General features: G+C 53.8%; 4 protein-coding genes across 4 annotated transcripts; 1 reads left to right on the top strand and 3 right to left on the bottom strand.

Moving 5' to 3' along the window:
- Positions 1-758: 758 nt before the first annotated feature.
- On the bottom strand, positions 759-1,888 carry MIND_00584800 (uncharacterized protein; the record flags this gene model as incomplete). The annotated part of the gene is made up of 2 exons (XM_037362606.1): positions 759-1,774; positions 1,831-1,888. 2 exons carry the CDS (start codon positions 1,886-1,888, stop codon positions 759-761), a joined length of 1,074 nt encoding a protein of 357 aa, XP_037220527.1.
- A 2,121-nt stretch (positions 1,889-4,009) lies between these two features.
- On the bottom strand, positions 4,010-5,047 carry MIND_00584700 (uncharacterized protein; the record flags this gene model as incomplete). The annotated part of the gene is made up of 3 exons (XM_037362605.1): positions 4,923-5,047; positions 4,126-4,868; positions 4,010-4,077 (listed from the first exon to the last, which is right to left on the bottom strand). The coding sequence occupies exons 1-3, from the start codon at positions 5,033-5,035 to the stop codon at positions 4,010-4,012; spliced, it is 924 nt and encodes a 307-aa protein (XP_037220526.1). The 5' UTR covers positions 5,036-5,047.
- A 240-nt stretch (positions 5,048-5,287) lies between these two features.
- Positions 5,288-6,406, bottom strand: MIND_00584600 (uncharacterized protein; the record flags this gene model as incomplete). The annotated part of the gene is made up of 3 exons (XM_037362604.1): positions 5,288-5,999; positions 6,046-6,186; positions 6,255-6,406. 3 exons carry the CDS (start codon positions 6,404-6,406, stop codon positions 5,288-5,290), a joined length of 1,005 nt encoding a protein of 334 aa, XP_037220525.1.
- A 2,217-nt stretch (positions 6,407-8,623) lies between these two features.
- On the top strand, positions 8,624-10,153 carry MIND_00584500 (uncharacterized protein; the record flags this gene model as incomplete). Its single annotated transcript, XM_037362603.1, has 8 exons — positions 8,624-8,696; positions 8,748-8,885; positions 8,933-9,049; positions 9,097-9,216; positions 9,261-9,348; positions 9,396-9,494; positions 9,542-9,647; positions 9,695-10,153. 8 exons carry the CDS (start codon positions 8,624-8,626, stop codon positions 10,151-10,153), a joined length of 1,200 nt encoding a protein of 399 aa, XP_037220524.1.
- Between the last annotated feature and the right edge of the window lie 11,259 nt (positions 10,154-21,412).

The following is a 21,412-nucleotide window of genomic DNA, read 5'->3' as shown; positions in this document are numbered from 1 at the left end:
CTGCAGGTGAGGCTGTGGCGACAGATTGACACGAAAATGCCAGCGGCTGGAAAGACCAAGACGAAACAGGAGATGATAGATGCTATATGGGACTGTCTCGAGCGCCTTGAGACCTTAGAATTGACCACTGCAGGTAATGCGCTGCCAGATGCTGGAGATCAAAGCAGCCGATAGCGGTCATCTCCACTGCTCGACAATTCTAATTTTATCCCTCTGGCCAAAGTTTATCTTCAGCATTGTATTATTAGCCAAATGTATCATTTGAACTTTCTACGCAGCTCATTTTGCTCAATGCACTCGTTACATGAAAATTATTAATGATCGGTGACTAAGCAGGAGTGTGACATCAACGGCGGTGGCGGGTACCATCATGACATCTCTTTCATAACTGTCTTTTGATTCATAGAATCCCCAGGTACGCCTGTGGATTTTGCGTCGGATTGTCGGATTGGGAGGCCGGCGCGTGGGGCGGGCGGGATTGCAGGCCGAGCGTCAATTGCCTACAGGCGCATGCGGCATGAATAAGGCGGAGGAAGGCGCAGACGGCGCAGACGGCGCAGACGGCGCAGACGGCGCAGACGGCGCAGACGGCGCAGACGGCGCAGACGGGAATGCGTGACTGGGTTTGAAATTGGGCAGCGAATAGGCACAACTGCGGAATCGCCGCTAAGCATCTCAACTTCCAAGTACTCCTTCCCAAGAGCCCTGCGAGGGCGGCTTGCTCCACGACTACATACATCCAGCACACTACGTATACCCTAGCACGTCGCCGCCTTCTTCTTCGCCGCGTCAATCTGCTTCAGCAGCTCCAGGTCCTCCGAGCTCGCCTGCCCGTCGCCGACGAGGTCGCCGATAACCGCGTTCATGAGCCCGTCCACCTCCGCGAGCTTGGCCTTCGCGCCGCCGAGGTTGTTGCCCGCGGCGGCGGCGCGCGCGGCGGCGGCGGCGGCGACGAGCTGCTCGAACTTGGCGCGGTTCGCGTCGCTGCGGCGCACGGGGTCGGGCAGGATGAACCCGATGCCGCGGATCACGGCCGCGGCCTGCGACACGCCGGAGAGGGCGCCGGAGAGCCCCGCGACGTCGCATGCGCCGGCGACCGCCTTGGCCGCGGCGTCGGCGGCGGCTTTGGCGGAGGCGAGGACGTCCCCGGCGGCGGCGCCCGCGGCGGTGGCGGCGGCCTCGGCGGCGGCCTGAGCGTCGGCCAGGGCATCGCCGGCGGTCTCGGTCTCGGTCTCGGTCTCAGTCTCGTCTTCGGCTTCGGTCGCCTCGACGTCCTCGGTCTCGGCGTCCTCGACGACCTCCTCCTGGCGCGCCTCCAGCTCGGAGCCGTCGGTCACAGCGATGATGTCGTCGCCCTCGGCCTCTTCCTCCTCAGCTTCGACGTCGTCGGCCTCGACATCCTGAGCAGCGGCGCCGCCAGCGCAGGCCGCGACGGCCCTGCGCGCCTTGTCGGTCTTATCAAGCAGCGCGAGGTCCTCGCTGCTCTCGAGCCCGTCGCCGAGGAGCCCGTCGAGCAGGCCGTCCGCGGTGCGCTGCACGGCCGCGAGCTGCGCGCCCGCGCCCGCGAAGTCGCTCCGCGCGGCGGCGGCGGACGCGGCCTTCGTCGCGGCGAGCAGGGTTTCGAAGGTGGCTGCCTGGGCGGGCGTGCGGCGCATCGGGTCGGGGAGGACGAACCCGATGGAGCGGATCACGGCGGCCTGCGCGGCGACGTCGGCGACGAGCGCCTGCGTCTGCGCGGCGTTGCACCCCGCGGCTTGGCGCGGGAGGAGCGGGGCTGGGGGGCGTCAGCGCAAAGCAAAAGGGAAGGGAGGACAAGGGGGAGAGACGCACCGGCAAGCGCACCCGAGGCGGCCATCGCGCAGAAGAGAAGGAGCGACTTGTTGAACATTGTTGGTGAAAGCGAAAGCAAGCAAGGGGGGAAAAGCAAAAAAAGAAAAAAAAGCGCGACGACACCAGGTCAGGAGGAGCGGGCTCCCGTGCACCGGCCTTATATACCCACAGGTCCCTGGGCCGCCGTCGCACCCTGGCCACGCGCCAAGCCACGCACGCGGTGCAACGGGGGTGGCACGCACGCGATTGGCGGAGGCGGTGCCGTTGGCATGATCCCGTCAGCGGCTGGCAGGGCGACGATCGCTGCACGACAGCGGTGGCGGCGACCAACAAGAGCGAACAAGACCGTTCCGCGCCGTCGTCAGGCGCGATGCGCACATGCCCGCTTGCTCCTCCCGCCCAGTGCGCCCGGCCCGGCTACGATGCGTATGCCCGTCTTCGTCAGCGCTCGCCAATCATCTTCCGTGTCGACCGCTCCACGCGCACCCAACGCGCACCAATTGACCCGGGGCCGCTGTGGACGCCCCGCATCCCGTCGGGACAGCCCTCTATTAATGATCCCCGCGATCCGATCCTGCCCGGGCAAGACCATCAACGCCCAGCAGGCTTGGGCGCGATGGCTGGATACCGTCCTGTGTGTAACGACGACTGTCACGCAGCATAATATATATGGAAAAATATCATATAATAATAATATCATGCAATATTATGTCATAACTTCATCACAATATATCATCCTGTTTCCACTTGAACAAACCTACAAGACTTTCACTGCTGTTTTACAACACATAGGCTGGTAGTGATATGGGGTGATAAGAGGACTGTACATAGTCAGCTAGCTACCTAGGTGGTAGGAATTTCTTCTCTTTAGATTCTGACCCTGCAATGACCCTGGTTTCAGGCCTCCAGGGGTAGTTCTGTTGGAGACGGATGCACATGCCAGATAATCTACAATCCAATCTACTAACTGATCAGACAGCTATTTAGAACCGGGGCAACAGGAGAGCCCCTCCATTTTTTCTCATCGCACTAGACTGAATATCACACACTCTCAGTATATTTTGTACAAGTCCAGTATGTAGGGGGGTGAATAAGGCTCTGTGCGGAAACACACGCCTGTGACAGAACAGACAGTTTGTCAGACCTGCAAGTAAAGCAGTCCCTTGTTGTCCTGTCATGCAGTCAAATCGGGTCATCGGAGCCTGATGAGTCATCAATGCCTCCTTGCTATACCATACTATTTTGATCAATTCAGCATGTCACGGTCACACCCAATGTTCAGAAACACCAGGAATAATTCTTTTTAAAATTTTTCAGATTTTTGGGCGGCTTTTGATTCTATCAAAAGCAGTGATCTGACCAAATTGAATGACATAGTATAAGTACCTACACTGCGGGAGTTCAGGAATAAACGGCGCCCATTTCGATCGATTATACACCTACAATCAATGTATCAAAAAAAAAAAATATACCTCTAAAAAAGATGCACTTATATGGTGAATATGCCCTTATATGGCATATATCAGGGCCCTGGATCATATAAGTGAAATTTTTGGCACAAATAGAGGTATAAAAAAGAATTCTTTTTTTGGTCCATTGATTTTAGCTATATAATTGATCGAAATGGGGGCTGTTTATTCCCAAACTCCTGCAGTGCTACCTACTCTTCAGCTACCTTTAGTAATGTATGCCAAAACTGTCACGGTTCAGGTCGGGCTGCCAGGCCACGGGGCCGATCGGGCCCGCATGGGCCCGGACGACCGCCATACTCCTCAATGCTACCCATTCTTCCAACCCTTCCCTTCACCCCTGCGGGCCCTACGCAGCACCCATCCAATCCATCCCTAATATCTTAGCATATAAAAACCATACTTACAGGATGTAGTTGCTAGGCTAATATCGTCTATTCTCCAGGCTTAAACCCCATCTTCGTGCTCCTCTGACCCACTCGAAGTCAGACCACCAGACGTCCTGATACGGCCCAAGCCCGACGTTGACAGAATATTAGCCTCCCAGCCTCAGCCTGAGATGGTGTTTGATGGTGTGATCATGCTCAAGGGCAGGGCCAGCCCGTTGCGAAGAAGCATACGCGCTCACTGAGGCAAAAACGGATTACCACGCGGACGCGACGGTGCTTTGAGCATCAACTTGAGGCTCCAGAACGGGAAGTCCCCCAGCGTCAAGTGGGAAGCATTGAACCAACCGCCGTCAAGATCGATTGATAGGGCGACGGATGCGCGGATTTCACTGAAGTATTCGTCTAGAGCCTGTAGACATATGTGGACTCTTGCTCACCTTTTACACTCAGTTTGGGCTCGTCCATGCGTCGGCGGGCAATCTTGGGATGGCTCCGAGTCTCTGCGTTATGGATCCCCATCTGCCCCTTCCTCCATCGACCTTTTCGTGCTTCTGCGGGCAACATCGTCCTCTGCCCTCGCCCAATAATCCTAACGACAGCGAGCCGTGGATCCTTGACACCGAGCGAATTTGCCACCTCCTCCGGGGACTCCCACGGATGAGGTCCATTCTTGTATGCGAGGTAAACATACACAAACACCCGCAGCGTTTTTTGGGCCTGCAGCACAGCCTGCATGAGCCCAGGAAAGCTCAGTTCAACGAAGGACATGTGCGTCAGCCCGGGGAATGCCACGGCCAGCGCGGGAACCATCCACTCCGCAAGGTCCCCAAAAATCTCGAGGTGTGTCAGCCGGGTGAGTGGCGCGAACGCCGGCCGGGCCTCTGCGACGTCTCTTGCGAGGGCATATCGCGGGTTCAGTGACAGACGGCGCAGATGAGTCAACGCGTGCAGCGCCTGCATGTCCAGAGGTGAAACCGGCAAACCCCATAGCCCCAGATCCACGAGATTCGGGAACGCTCGGGCCAAGCGCGCCACACTGCTCAGTTCGTTCGACCGTGCCGTCGTCGCGAGGAACAGCGTAAGTGCCGCATCCTCGGGCCGTTGTGCCATCCGGAGACATAGCGCATCCAATGCAGCTCCTCTCTCTATAACCCGGACACGGTACCGTAGGGGTCCAATCCTGTAGTCGTTGATAGTACATGGAAATTTGAACAAAGTTAAAACCTATGCTCACCAGGCGTTGACGCGCCATGCGACGAGCGTCAGCGTCGTAATCATCGTCTGGTCTGTCACGGCCAGTTTGAAGATGTTGCGCTCCAGTTCGAGAGGCAGCGCTGGTTGCGCCATGGAAGAGAAACGCAAGGGACGCGGCTGACGCAATGCTGTTAGTCAGCGTGACATGACATAAGACCACTGCCTCCACGTGCTCAGGCGTCGGCGTTGACTGGATTCAACTCGAAGCAACAGGGATATGCTTGGCTAAGCGCCCTGACAGCAATAGCAACTCGGACACGGTAGCAGGTACTCAACAATTAAACAAAGTTCCGGGTTCCGGCTTCAACCAATTTAAAGTTTCCGGCCGCGATGGGCAATCGACCCCTACGCCCGTGTCATGCGTGTCTGAGCAACCTCCTCCTCCGCCCTTGCCCAGCAGTCCTCCCCGCTCCACGCGCCGTCCTCCCAGTCACGCTCAAAGTCTGCCAGCATACACGTGACCACACGCGGGTCGATGCCTGCCAGCTTCTTCGTGTCCAGGTCATACCTGATATGGTCCCGCTCGGCGGCGCGGGCGGTCGTTCGTGGCGCATAGCGTACGACGAGCAGCACCATGAGCGCGGGCCACGATTGTAGCGCTGCGCGCGCGAGTCGCGCATCCGGGAGGTCGAAGAGCGTCACGTGCGTGAGTGCGGGGAATGCCGCGCGCAGGCGGGGAAGCGTGAGCGCGTGCTCGTTGAATAGTTTGTACAGCTCGAGGTGGGTCACGTGGGAAAACGGCGCGACCGGGCCGGCGTCAACGGTGGCGTAGAGCGTGTGGAGGTTGTGGGAGAGCCGGCGGAGGTGGGGGAGCGCGTGGAGTGCCTTCATGTCCGCGGCGGTCGCCGGCGTGTAGCTCCACAAGCGCAGGTCCACGAGGTGTGGGAACGCGGCGGTGATCCGCGGGAGAGTGTCGGCAGGCAGCTCCAGGCCTGACACCGCGAGGCAGCGCGTGTGTGTCCGTGTCTCAGGACAGCGCTCGGAGATGCCCCACAGGGCGTCGAGGCCGCCTCGCTGTCGATTGATGAGCACAACTTGGTAGCGCAGCGGGCCAATCCTGTTTCGTTAAGTTTCTTCAGGAATGGAATTGAGAAGCGACACACCAGGCATTGACGCGCCTCGCGACGAGCGCCAGCGTGCATATCATCTCCCTGTCTCTCCCCGCAGCAAGCTCGAAGACCACACGCTCGAGTTCTGGCGGCAGGACCGGGTCTATCATCGGCGAGGAGGACAAGAAGGATGGGCTGAGGTAACGCGATCGATGTGACTGTTTGTTGACACAACACGCGCAGAATGTGCTATGCTGGCTTACTCCCCTGTTGGTTTTGCACTGCTTAAATTCACGCGGCGCAACGCAAGCTCCTCCTCCGCTCTGGCCCAATAGTCCCGCCCGCCCCACGCGCCGGCCTGCCAGTCGTCCTCAAGGCCGCCTAGCATCACCGCCGCTGCACGCGGATCATCCATACCGATAATCGCCGCCTTGCGTTGGTCGTATGTCGTCCTGGCAGCCTCTGGCTCCTTATCTCCCGGATCCTCTACCTGCACATACACACACACTGCGAGGTAGGGTGCAGGATTGAATTCTAGGGGGTTATTAAAACCGGTTTGAACTCCCAGCCGATTTAGAAACCGGTTTGCAAACAGGGATTGATTAAAATTGCCTAAAATGGCAATTTTTAACCTTTTGAATCATTTTTTTGTACTAGCATATGTATTTACTTGTCTTTTTACACCATTCCTCAAGCTTTCAGGGTGCCCCTTGCTATCCTAAGTTATATTCTGTGTTGTCTGTATATGGCGTGACCCTATCACCGATGTGACAGTAACACTTTGAGCCTTTAAAAGACCTTTAGTGACATTACATAGAGAGTAACAATGGTTGATTAGTATGCTACCTCTATAGCTGTAACTATAGCTGCTACAGTATACACCAAAGTCTGTCTAAAACCAGTAAATTGCCTAACTTTCCCACATGTGATGTGTTTTGAAACAGCACTTTTTCTGAAAATAATTAAAAACCGCGGTTTGAAACAGCTGTTTCAAAACGCGGTTTGAAACACCACTTAAATCCTGCACCCTACTGCGGAGGCGCGGCAGCGCCTGCAGGGCACCACGCATAACATCCGGGAAGTACTAGTAGCGGTTGAAGAAGGACAGGTGTGTCAGCGCGGGACAGGCCGCAGCGATCATGGGCGGCATCCACGGCCCGGGGTCCCCGAGCGGCTCGAGGTGTGTCAGCCCCGTGAGCGGGGGGGAAGTCCAGCGCGAAGTTCGGCACGCCGGCGCCCGGCCTCCGGGAAGACATGGTTCGCGCTCAGGGCCAGCCGCCGAAGCTTGGTCAGCGACTGCAGTGCGCGCATGTCGGAGGCGAAGAGGGGGACGCCCCACAACTCGAGGTCGACGAGGTTGGGGAATGTCCGGGCGAGCCGGGATATGATGTCCGGCACCCGCACGGTCGTTGCGAGGTATTTTGTGTGGAGTGTACTCCCGGGGAGCGCTTCTACACGCCGCCACAGCGCCTCGAGGTCTGTGTAGCTCCGAATCCGACATATCCGATACCGCCACGGCCCAATCCTGGATTTGTTCAGCATTTTTTCGTCAACGTCGAATTGCACCTATAGTGCACCATATTTCTCTCTAGTTAGAGGGTCAGGACCCCCCACGCTGACCCTCTAACTAGAGAGAAATAGAGCACTGTAGGGCACCCCCGCTAATTCTACCTTAGCGCGCGCTGCTCTTCTCAGCGGGGGAGACCGCTCACTGGCGGTCACTGGCCCGGCCCTTGCCCACCGTCACCCCGCCGTCACCCCCGCCGCTACCCCGACCACCCGCCATCGTTGCCATCAGCGCCGCCATCGTTGGTGACGTCAATGGCATCACCATCACTGACATCTGTCAACAACATGGCGACCGTTGACGCCGCATGTTCCGCGGCTGTCCCGGCCTGTCGCCGTTGACAGCCCGCCCCCCGCGCTCGCTGTGCTCGACGTCGTTGAGCACAGCGAGCTCAATTCTTGTCCGTTTGACACGGGACCACGTGTGTTTGATAGATATGATGTAATACTATTGATTTCCATCACATTTAGGGCAGTGAGCGGTCTCCCCCGCTGAGAAGAGCAGCGCGCTAAGGTAGAATTAGCGGGGGTGCCCTACAGTGCTCTATTTCTCTCTAGTTAGAGGGTCAGCGTGGGGGGTCCTGACCCTCTAACTAGAGAGAAATATGGTGCACTATAGGTGTCGAATTGAGAGATGGTTACCAGACGTTGACACGCCGCGCGACGAGCACCAGCGTGCCTATCATCCGCTGGTCCCTCCTGCCGGCTGTCATCACGACATCATGATCTGCCCGTCACAGCCACATGCCTCCTTTTCTTCTTCTCGACTCTCGACGGCCTGACGACGGCGATGGACTCATAGGTCTTTCCTGATTTGTCCTTCCCCTACCTGTCTGATACCTACGGCTCGTCGCTTGACACTCTCCTCATGCTACTGCTCAAGTACACGCCCAGGCCACCGTTCCGCCCTCCGAGACATTGTCGGAAAGGTCACGCCGAGGACTGTTGTGGGGCGTAGTAGTAGTGAGACTCGTCTCACCTCCGAAGCGGAACCTACCCATCTTTCCGCCCTCATCCGTGCGTCAAATGGAGCAGAGACCCCCCGCACACTCTACCTCCCACCGCCATGGACAATGACCCCCATTCGAAGTTTCCTACGCCCGGGCTGCAGTTCCTCAGCGCTTTTATCCACTTCTTCGGTGTGTAGTCCGTCCGCCGCCCGCGCTGGCTGCTGACCGGCGACCGCGTAGGCGTCACCCTACTCGCCTGCTTCATCAGTCAGCGCCTCCGCGGTCGCTTCCTCACCCGCGAATGGTGGATCCGCCTCTCGTGGGCGCGCCTTTGCGTGCTGATTGTGCTCATCGACTCCTATCTTTTCATGCTATCTAGTACGCCCCCTCGCCGCGCCCCTTCGCCTCGCTTACGATTTCCTCAGCTGGCCTGCTCATATTCGGCGTTGGGATGCAACGAAATCACTACGCCTGCGCCGCGGGCATCTACTTATGCGTCACCTTCTACACCATGTCGAAAGTCTTTATGTACCTCTTCTTATGTGTGTCCTCTTTCATTGATTCGCCACTGTCGCTGACTCTTCTTTAGCGGAGAAAGTTTTTATCGTCTGGGCCGAGCACAAGATGCGCCGCACGCGCTGTCCTGTCTACCTCGTCTGTGTCGGGACCATCGGCCTCTACGTGGCCATCATCGTCGCGATGTACTTCGGTCTGTCGTCTTTGCTTTCATTGCTGTCTTTTCAGACCTTTCAGGTCGCATTGCTGAATTCCGGGCGGGCGACGGGGCCTGCGAAATCGGTCTCAAGCCTACCGCCTCGCTCCCTCTTGTCGCCTACGACTTGTGAGCTGTCTCCCTTGTACTTCACTCTTGTTGAGACCGTGAGGCAGGGTTATTAACGTCCTCCTTACCTCGCTCTTCCTCTGGCCCGTACTCCGCTTCAGGCTCGCCAACGCGCGACTGAAGAGAGTAGCAGTGCGGACTCTAGTGTGAGTGCCACAGGTGTATCACAATATCTGCTAACCATCCGTGTCAGCGCTGCGATCGCTGCACTGACTACTTCGACCGTCAACATCGCTGTCCTGACGATCCTCAACGGCCGCGAGCTGGGCTGGCTGTGTCTGGCGTCATGTGGATCCGACGTAAGTGTTGCTTCCAGTCTTGTTTCCAACCACTGACCTCACACCAGGTCGTACTCAACGCAACCGCCATATTCTGGGTGACCCGCACCATCGCCTCTGACTCGCAGTTCCCCACGCTGACGGTGGACCCGCGGCTGGCAAGCGACGAGGAGTCCGGCCCCGGCCCGTCGCGCCGTTCCTCTACTATGGCCAGCCGTCCGCCGTCGATGGGCCAGCGCCCGATGTCGGCGCTCGTGCCGTTCCACGTGCTGCCGCACAGGCCGGTGCCCCAGGACGTGCAGGTCCGCGTGACGACGGTGTCGGAGACAGCGACGAGCCCGCCCGAGACCACTTCTCCGCGGCCGAGTACAAGCACGGGCCGCCCTGCGAGCGGGCGTGCGAATAGCGGGTCGACGATGGATTGGGAGGGGAAGCGGCATTCGGCGGTGAGCACCGCGACGCGCAGGACGGACGAGACGCGGGTTGCAACGGTCGAGGAGAAGATGGAGGATGTGGATGTGGATTGAGCCGTGAGGGATTGGACTAGACAACAGCCTATTAGGTAGCAGTAGTAACAAGAGGTTCTCGAGTTTTCGGGAGATCAGCAAGACTTGCGTGAGTTCATGACTATACTTAAGCAAGCGCGTGGACAAATTACAGGCACTGGCAGATGCTTATGATCAACATGTTTAACAGTTCTACTTGTAGTGGTCCTCCGGTATACAATACTCAGTTGTTTAACAGCACCTCATCAACATGATTGGGTATCCATATACTGGTCCCTTGAGCAAAGCTGGTAGGACTCTGAGTGCTCTCCAATTATGAATAAAATCTTCATCACGATAAACTCATATCATAATCATGGTCTCATAATTTGAGTATATATTTGAGTATATATTTGATTACTGTACTATTTCATTCAATTCTGCGGGCCTGTGACCTGTGACACATGTGGCAGAAATGTGCAATTCAGCCAAGGGCTGAATTTGATGTGACATCCTGCCTTATATGGAAGTTCTGCGCGCCGGAGGCGCGGAACTTTTTGGGAATTACCATTTTGGGACGGTTTGGGACCAAAGAAATTCACTGTGACTTGTGACAGGCAGAAAATTTTCGGCCAAAAAAGTCAATGTGACCGTGACAGGACTAATTGATTGAAATAGTACAGTATACTCAGAATAGAATTGATTATTTTGGCCCTTTGGGCCTACTTGTAACACTCTAAATACATGACAATTGGTTGAGATTAGACATTTTTTTTTACCTATACATGATATCTTAGAATAGGTCTGAATACCTGGTATTCAAAGAAGGTTCGTATAAACCCATATGTGAATTGTGATCAAGTTCTACCAGCCTAAGGGGGGTTCAAAGTTCGAATCATGAATATAGGGTTGGAAAGTCTTTTTCCGACCCTCTGAGACCCCCCCTTCCCCCTAAACCTTAACTAGTAGTATAGTACTTTTGAGTGCCACTGTTTCATTGTTTCTCACTGCTTGACAAGGGGGTGTTATTATTCGAAAATCAGATATATTGTCAAAAAGTTTTTAAGGGCCTTCTGGGACCCCTCCCTCCCTCTTACCATATTGGGTAATATATTCCCATGGTCATTCATCGTGTGACCTGATGACGTAATCAAAAGTGGTGATAAAATTCATATTTCCTGTTAAATTCATCAAAAGACTATTATTACTTATGGTTGATATATGGGACTTAAGCCCTCACAGAATCACTAGTAGGCATACAAAGCTATATGTAATCAATCAACAATGATAAATTTCTTACACCAGTCATACTGTAGTCACACTGCACCCTAAGTAAGATGTTGAAAGCCTTCATATAGCAAAGTAGTAGCGTTATGTCAGGGGATGAGGGTCTAGGTGCCTAGTTGATACCAAAGCCGGGGGAACAGCCCCACAGCCAACTACTTAAGTACAGGGCTATCTGCGCACGGACCAGTCACGTGATCAGTCACAGCTATCACATCACATGCTCCCCTTACACCAACCCCTCCTCAAGATCCGTCGCCTTGACGGATAGGCGGAGTGTAGGGTTCCGCGAACTCGTATTCAGGGTCGCCAGGGAAATAGAGGTTGTCGCCTATAACACGCGATGATTGCGCAGGTACGCCCCCTCGTTGGGCCGTCTGTCGATTGCGCTGCCGACCGTGCGCTACCGCGTCAATCTGCATGGGAGTGGAAGCCACACTGGTATCCATCCGCATGGGAGAGGCGCCTTGGGTATGCGAGACTCGGGTAAATGTCGACGGAGTTCCCATAGCCACCGAGGGTGCGAAGGGAGTAGGGTTAGGCTGGGGAGTAGGGAGAGTGGAAGCCGCGGCCCGTATAGGTTGGGTAGTGGCGGCGGCGGGCTGACGGGGTAGGGTAGACGGGAAGAGGGGAGAAGACAGTCGCGAATGCCCAGCTGGCCCGCCGGCGGCAGTCGAAGCCCTCGGATGAGCGGCAGGACGTGCGGCAGTGGGGGCGCGGGGCACCTGAGACTGGCCACGGGGCACAGTGGACGAGCGGTGCAGAGCACGGTCGACATCCATCTTAGTGGCGTGGGACGCAGGCACAGGCGCGACAGGAGGAGGGGGGGCAGGTCCCGCAGCAGACGGTGGCTGACGTTGCTTCTTCGCACGGACACGCTTACGCATGAACCGTTTCCCAAGCGCAATAAGCGCTTCACCGATTTGCTGGTCGGTTCCCCGGATAGAGACCCGGCGCTTCGCCAGGCGCAGCGCGATCAGAGTACGCACGCAACTGAGCACCGGAAGTGTCGTGAGCTTGGTGGAGACCCTTGCCGCCACGACCCACGATATGCCCGACAGCCGAGTCAGGCACCACAAGCGTACAAGAGAAGCGCGTGACAGTGTCGGGCGCAGTAGGGGGGAAGGTTTCGGCAAGTGGTATCGAAGTGTGGGCCGCAGCGATGACGGCAGGGGTAGGGGCCGGGATTGTTGGAAGAACCCAGCGACTGCCGTCCCAGACACCATGGAATGTAGGACCAGGGGAAGGGGGAGCAGGGGGTGGAGCAGGTGTACCATACTCAAGACGGTCTAGACGGTCGGTGAGGCGAGTAATTTCGCTCTGCAGGAGCAGGCAGTACGAATACAGGTCGACAGGAACGCCGGGAGTCGTCATCGGAGGAGAGAAGGCAAGCACAGTAGGGTGAGGACAAATATAGGAGATAGAGAGGATCAACTGGGGCTAGAAGAGTGCCAGAGTCGATGTAGAGGCTTTGGTATGCTGTCAGGGGATGAGGGTCCAGGTGCCTAGTTGATACCAAAGCCGGGGGAACAGCCCCACAGCCAACTACTTAAGTACAGGGCTATCTGCGCACGGACCAGTCACGTGATCAGTCACAGCTGTCACATCACATGCTCCCCTTACACGTTAAGATAAAGTGCCTTGCTGGGATATTACATGCGGAGTGTCAATGTAGGTTTGACCTGGTTTGTCGACATCAGCATTCCAACTATATGACACTCATATCTCTCGGAAAGAGCTGCTGAAGGCAAATTGCCCATGTCGTACATCACTCTCCACTGAGTCTCCAGGCGCGGGTCAAGAAACACCCAGCTGAAAAAACCGAAGAAATTGTTGCAGAATACAAGGCTCATAAAACCTCAGAGCAACTGGAACCCATGCGACCGCGCTCTGGAAGACGAAGGATGTAGACGGAACTGCTAAGGTTATGGGCAAGCTTGTGAGTTTTTGTCTGTTGTCTTTGTTCTCTCGACAACCAATTGAATGACTGCTCCAGATGACCAATGTCAGAAAACAGACACACACTATTTCGTTTGTCCTTGTGGCACCTACCAATCGCAAGAATACACTGACAATACTGGCAATAGTTGATGCTGGCGGCGCCTGCTATATATATGACTGATATGGAATGACAGAGGCTGAAGTTGTAAAGGATTTTGCAGACTGGGCGATGAGCTTAGGGAAAGGTTTGTGGCTTTCTCATTTTAACTCATAGCTCAGCTTATTGCTTCACAGGGGTTGACCGTATGTCAATCACATAATTGCCTGAAGTAGGGTGCAGGATTGAATTCTAGGGGGTTATTAAAACTGGTTTGAACTCCCAGCCGATTTAGAAACCGGTTTGCAAACAGGGATTGATTAAAATTGCCTAAAATGGCAATTTTTAACCTTTTGAATCATTTTTTGTGGCCCTGAAGTTTATCAAGAATGGCCTCGGTTTGTGGTTTCACTGATACTTTGTATTCAACTGAATGGGCAATACAGCTCGTACTGCCAGCAAAGAAACCCACATGAATCACAATAACCATCCCAACACTATTGTCCTCAACCTTTGCGTCGCTGGCCGGAGGGGTGTCCCTGCCAGTGGATGTTGCCGTCAGCGATAAGCAAAATCAGTCAACTCTGCTGTCTAGACACTGGCAGCCGTGCTGCTAAGACTTGGAGAGGGACTACAGGGATCGAGAGCTGCATGATGCATGTGAAAGCGCTGTCCATAGGGTTTACTGAGAACGTGTCCGAGTTGGTTCGGGTGTGGGGAGAAGGATTGGGGAGAGGATTGGCAGGGAGTACAGGCGGAGCGGTGGGGAGTAGGACGGAGTTGGAAGTGGAAGTGGAAGCCGTAGGGAAACTTGGGGGAAGAGTACTAGTTGGTGCTGGCAAAACCGCGTTGCGGAGGAGGTGTGCGTCACACACATCAGTTGCGCTCTAGGCCCAATGTGTTCCCACTGCCACCCATCGATAAGATTACATACACCACAAAAGCAAAGAAAAGAAAAAAATCATACAGTATGTCCATGCGACACACCCACACCCACCGCCTCTTCTAGGGATAATTCGTCACCTAGCATCACAACGCTGCATGCCATCTCCCTGTTGTCGAGCACTGCCTAATCTCCTTTGCCAACCCCTCCCTGATCGCTCTCTACATTAACCGCCTGGCTCTGCGGGCCAGGTGCATGCACTATCATGGCTGCCACACTGTGGACCGCCACGCTACCCCTTGAGCTCGTAATCAATGGCAGTGATCATCTTCTTCTGGCAGGATCTGCACCTGCCACACCCTCCGTTTGTCATGTATCCGCGCCCATTCTGGTCTTTGTTCGTGTCGCCATGCTAGTGCCCACCACTGTCCAAGTCGGCTGCGAAGATGGTGTGCTCAAGGACACGGGCGGCGGGCGGCTGCGCGAGATGGATGTGTCGTGATTGGACATCAAGGAGATCGCCGCCTGCAAAGTGGAGAAAGCAAGGTGGCACGTGATGTGATGGGCACATGCAGGTGTCACGTGGAATGATGTTTAATCATAATCAGAATGCCTGAGAACGGCCATGATCGCGTCGGCAGTGCGTGAGCGTCATCATGATTAACATTTTCACCGGCTGCGCCAACCAATGCTGTACCTGCTGTCAGGGGAACCTCCATTTCGGCGCGGAGACGCGCCCGATTCCGGTCCGATTCCGGTCCGATTCCGGTCCGATTCCGGTCCGATTCCGGTCCGATTCCGGTTCCGACTCCGGTCCGGCCCTCCATCTCGCCCGCACAATCACCGATCCGTCAACGCCCCCCCCGACGGTCGCCCTGGGACCTCGCCTGCGACGCCGCCCAAGCCTTCTGTGCCTGACAGCGGCAGCTACGGACAAGCAGTATATAGTCAGCTACCTAGCAGGCGGACCCTTAGAGTTTCTTCTCTTTGGATCCTCCTCTGCTAGGTCAGCTTCATTTGTATTCGCTTACCAATGTTCACGCCTTTGGATCCTCCCCTGCTAGGATTTTGATCTCAGGCCTCCGGGGTTGCCCTTACAGCAGAAGAAACTCTCTACGGGATCAACCGGACAAGATTGCCAGGTTCGGGCGCTGACTCAGGCTCGGAGTACGAGTCCGTTCCGCCCTCGTCACTGCCCCTGCCACTTGTCCCCTCCTCCTCTACTCCTGTGGTCCCCGCACCCGTCATGCCGTCCGGAGTCACTCCTACCGCAGACGCCTGGCTGGACTCACTCGAGGCGAAAATCGATAGCCTAACTGAGGCCCTTGCTTTACTCACCAACCAGGCTTCCGCTGCCGCTGCCGCCACTAATAATGCTGGCGGACCCCAAACACCTTTGCCGGAGACGTCGATTCCGACTCCGACTCCGGTCCAGGGCGACTCCGGAAGCCCTTTTTGGTGACATCAACTTCGCCTCAAAATTGGTCTTGCGACCAAACCCCCCGTTCACCTTCAACAGCGACCGGAAACGCGGCCGCACGTTCCTCTATGCGGTCCGCACCTACGCCCGCCTTGCCCCTGAGGCCTTCGTGGTCAACGGAGAGGCGAGCGAGGAAAAGGCCATCCGCTATGCCATGTCGTTCATGGCAGAAGGACCCGCTCAGCAATGGGCGGAGCGCCACGGAAGCAAAGCCCCGTTTCCGTTTCCGTTTCCGTCCTGGGGCTCGTTCGTTTCCGAGTTTCGACTCCAGTTCGTCGAGGAGAACGAGCAAGATCACGCTCTCTCCAAGCTGGAGACTTCCGCCTATCACATGGGCACAAAGGATGTCTACCAGTACACTGACGACTTCGAGGACCTGATGGACCTCGCCGGATTCGAAGACGCGTTGGTCAAGGTGACCAAGTTCCGCCATGGACTTGACCCCTTGATCAACAATGGAATCACGTCCTCGAACGACCCCCCGGACCTCCGGGACTACCTTAGCTGGCGCACCCGGGCCTTCCGTCAATACGAGGCCCTGGTCCGGGCCAAGCTGATCAAGTCAGCCGCCCCCAAGACGCCTGGCGGTTTGATTCGGACTCCGTTTCCGGTCAACCGCATCCGGCTCCGGCCCCCTTCCGCCCGGTGGCTCCGGCCGTGCCACCCGCGGCCCGCGCCCCCGCTCCGGCGCCTCCAGCTCCCGTCCCTATGGAGTTGGATCGCACCAGGGCTCGGGGTGCCCCTCGTCGCGCCTGCTTCAGGTGCGGCGACCTAAACCATCTCGCCCGGGATTGCCCCCTCCCCGCCAATGTCTGCTCGATTGTGATTGCAAACTTTGCGTTTCCTTTGATCCCATCACGGTCGGATCAATCACTTACTTCAACAACGAGTAGTAATGGAGCTATAAAAGTTGTTGGGTTTGATTGTCTGCAACTGTAGAATATTCTACATTGTATAAAATAAGAGAAAAAAAAGAAAGTTCCAGTATATTCACGCTGAGCAGTGTTCACCCTAACACATAAGCCCTTAATAAGTGTAAGGCCCCGGATCGCGGATCACGCGATCCGAGATAAGATAAGATTGTGCATGCCGCCGGAGTTGCGCTCGAGCGCGCGCCATTACTCCACAATGAACTCATTCTTTTATCATACTCTCCACTATGACATCAGTCCTGTAAATACTTATATAGGTGGAGCTGTTTTTCTGTATTAGTTAGCTTTTCCGAGGTCAAATAGAGTACTTACGCCAGTTCTCCTTGTTGTCCGACCTCGCCGGCCTTCCGCCCTCGGTCTCCCGTGTGCCGGGACTCGCTTGGTAAGCGCCCCGTCACAATAAGCTAAGCCCCCTTAAATGGGCTTAACTTAAGGCTTCAGATCTCAGATGCCTGGTGTTAGTAAATTAAGCGCTTAATAATTACTTAATAATTATAGGACTATTTGATAAACTGATAATAAGAGATAGTTTCTATATTCAAATCAAGGAATAGGATACAGTACACATATTCTAATTAGCCTCTTACATATGAGTCACAGTATAATAGAAGCAGTTCAATACTATATGAAATCATTTATATTACAGAAACAATATAATATGTAATAGGAGCGGGGGTTAATTAAGCCCTAATCCTTAAGTAATCCTTAAGAAGTGGGACCCCCTTAATAAGAGGGTTAGGGTGAAAACTGGCACTGAGTTGGTGTCAGGCTGACACAGCCTTAGTGATCCGCCCCGAGTTCGGTCCATGTGGGCGAACATAGCAGTGGTCGCTAGAGGGAAGACATATCATGTGACAACTGATGCCATCAAAAAGTCCTATAAAATTTAATCTTTATGAAACTTTATTTTTTTAAAAAAAATATTTATGTATGTGTATGTGTATGTGTATATGTGTAGGTATGTATGTACATGAAACCTTCAGACACAAATGGCAGGCCATATCAGCTCTTCAATATGTTCACCTCCCATCAATTACCTGATAATGGGGCTGTGACATGGTGGGCTATCCAAGCTCATGGGCCTGAAAATATATATACAAAGTATAGGGGGTGTGAGCTATACACCCATATACGGCTCAAATCTTTCATATACAAAACATTTTATTTACCCTCTGGGGACCTCCCCAGGGGCCTGATAAGAATCTTCAACCCTTTGCTGCTTGGGTGTTGTACCCTACAGAATCCTACAGCATTAAGCCAATGATCTCAGTAAATCCTTCCCACTGGACTAAATTTGCTTCTAACTGCTTCTAAGTGACTGGAGAATAGCAACCGTTTTCATTCTCACATCTTGAAATTTCTATAATATGTGAAAAATACTCAAAATAATTGATTTGTGAGGAGCTGATGGGTCTGATACTATCCAAAATATGATATAAATATGACTAATGTATTTAGGATTATATTTGTTTCTAATCATATGTACAGGGATAATTACAGAGGAGGCATATGATGAGCATATTTAATTGATAGTACTCAGAATATATAGCTCTCTTGCTTAAAGTCACTGAATGCCTGTTAGTGCTGATATTTATTATTGCCTGGAAATGACTAGGCAATGCCCACCCATCACTGCCAATCTGGTAGGGTGTTATATTCCATGCATCTTCTGACACTCCCAGGTTATCCTTGGAGCGCAACAGGGTTTTTATACAATGAAGATATCTGAGTGTTTCCCTTCAAACAGTTAATCTGCATGCAGACTCCCTTGGACAAGTTCAGACCCTCTGACTATCAATATCGGATCTAATCCTGTGTGGCGTCTTTGTCCAACCCTGGGTTCAAGAAACCTTTTTCTTTGCCGTTTAAACCTTTTATTTTGGCCCTGGTTGATAAGATAAGACAAGGAGGAGATAAGATGGACGATAAGATGGTGATTGGATCATCAGATGTCGATGCTGATGTTGATTGACAGCATGGAGTTGGACATGAGGCAAACAGCACGTAAAGGCATGGCTAAAGTATGATGTCATTGCCTCTCATATTAGGCATGGTAAACACATGGTAGTAGTGTATATAAGTAGAGTAGATTTCGTCTTGTACCCCAGTCTTCGAATTCCATCATCTTTATGATATCCTTTCACGGTGCTTCTTGCTTGCCTTCACTGGCCAAGTGGCATCCTCTGAATTGGTGTTGTTTGTGACACTCTTGCTTGTTTACTAAATTACTTATATCCTTTAGTCATTTAGTTTGTTCTTGGCCTTGTGTATGTCTTCTCATTCTGTTAATCAAAATATGTTCTGGGTCGGAGAGAGAAGCAGTAAGTAGTACATTCATATGTAGAGTAAGGAGACATACCTGGGTCGGAGAGAGAAGCAGTAAGGGGCTGCTCTCTCCGCCCAGGATCAAGATGAGATTTGGATTAGTAATGGATAAGATTAGGAGGTGTGCGCGTCAGTCTCCAACACCCCCCCTTGACGCGCGTCCAATCGCAGCAGTTTGACCCAGCGTGCATGTAGAACGCGGTGGAGTGGTTTCGTGAATAAGTCGGCGATGTTGGTATTTCCCGCCACGTGCATAACGTCAATGAGTCGATTGAGAACACAGTCTCGAATGAAGTGCTCCCGGATTGAGATGTGTTTCATCTTGGAGTGAGCGTGTGGATCGTGAGTGCACGCCACTGTGCCTTGGTTATCGCAGAATAGAGATGTCGGCAAATCTTGAGGAAAGCCGAGTTCAGACAACAAGTTTCGGAACCAGAGTATGTCCTTCGCGCAGTGGGTTGTGGCCAGGTATTCCGCTTCCGCACGAGGATAATGCCACTACAGCTTGCTGCTTCGAGCTCCAAGAAATTGGGGAATCACCCATGAAGATAACAAACCCGGAGACTGATTTTCTGTCGTCTCCCATGCCCCAGTCGGAGTCGCTCATCGCCTTGATAGATGGCTGTCGAGCCTCCTTGCCGCCAAGAAGGATCCCATGAGTGATAGTCCCCCGTAGATAACGAAGGAGATGTTTTGCGGCAGTGACATGAGCTGGCCCGTATTTTGCCATGAAGCGGGCAAGCTCGCGGACAGTATATGAGATATCGGGGCGCGTGCATGTCGAAAGGTACATGCACCTTCCTACGACAGCAGCATATGGGAATTCCTTGGCCTTGGCAATCTCTTCGTCGGTCGCGGGTGTTAAGCGAGTACTTGGGTCCATTGGGGTCTGGACTGAATTGCTTTTGTCGAATCCAAAGTCTCGCAATATCGATTCGGTAAACGTCTTTTGATGGAGTCGAATCGTTAGGTTCTTCCGGTCCCGTTCGACAGAACAACCCAGGTGGAGCTGCGGTTCTCCGTTGTCCGTTATTTCGAATTGCCCAGCCAAAGCGGTAACAACCGAATCGGATTCGGATTGTGTAGTTGAAGCGATTAGCATGTCGTCAACGCTTGTCATGATGATTGTAAGCTCGTTGTCCTTCCTTCGGAGATAGACGCTCCAGTCGGATTCGATTCGTTTGAAGTCGATGAGTTCAAGACGTGAGTTTAACTCCAAGTACCATTGTCGACCGGCCTGTTTAAGACCATAAAGTCCTTTGAGTAGACGCCAGTACCCGGGTCCTGCGATCTCGGGTTTCCTCATATAGATCTCTTCATCGAGCAGACCATTTAGGAAGGCTGTCTTGACGTCTACCTGTCGCAAGACCATGTCGTGTGCGGCAGCAAGTGTAAGGACGAAACGAATAGACTCCCATCGAGCTACGGGGGCGAATGTGTAGGTGTAGTCCTGCCCGGGTATCTGGGTAAAGCCTTTGGCGACCAGTCGAGCCTTGAAGCGAGATATCAGGCCATCTCGGTCTCTTTTGATATGTAGAACCCATTTGCAAGCAACCGCCTTGCGCCCCGAGGGAATCTCGTCAACCTCGACATACACGCCTTTCGCTCTAAGCGATTCGAGTTCCTCGAATATTGCAATTAACCATTGTGGCCAATAGATTGATCGTTTTGCTTCATGGACCGAATTCGGATCCTTCGGCGTCGGGATCGTTGATAGGTTCTGCTTTGAGCGCTGAGTAGGCCTTCTCGGTTTGCTCGAGAATTTGGGCGAGGTGAACTAGATCTTCTGGTTCGCATTCGATCTCGAGTTCGTCACCCGACAGTAGGACGGATAATAAATAGTCTTCAGACAGAACGCAGTCATCCATCCCCCCCTCGTCCAATGTCGCATGGCTGATGATATGACGCGCAGGAACCCTGCGGACGCGAGTGGCTTTGCGTTGGGCTAGCGGCGTGTCATCAATAGCGTCAGGCATTTCTACGTCCTCTTGCGCGGGACTAGATAATGGTTAGGGTGCGGAGTTCATAAGCACACATATAACGCACGCGTTAGCACGTGGCTGATGATTTTGGATATGTTCCATAACGTCGTCAAGGACTCGTTGTACGGGTCTATGTAGATGATAAGAATAAGACATAGTTGACGATTTTATACGCACTCGGGAGTTTTGCTCCTTGGTGGATCAGTCGATATATTGTCCGAAGGTTCGGAGACCCTGGTTAAACAGGTAAATAGCGTCTCTATCGTTAACGATAGGACATACAGGTCAAGGCCAGTGGCCGGTATATGCTCTGTGGCAGTATTATCGCTCGTTGGAGCTGGATTGAGGATTTCGTTGTTTCGTGACTCCACGGGAAT

This window comes from Mycena indigotica (genome assembly GCF_014461135.1).
Source record: "Mycena indigotica strain 171206Taipei chromosome Unknown Mind.scaff0005, whole genome shotgun sequence".
Classification (NCBI taxonomy): Eukaryota; Fungi; Basidiomycota; class Agaricomycetes; order Agaricales; family Mycenaceae; genus Mycena; species Mycena indigotica.
The sequence above is the reverse complement of the archived record's forward strand: the minus strand, read 5'-3'. Positions and strand labels throughout refer to the sequence as shown.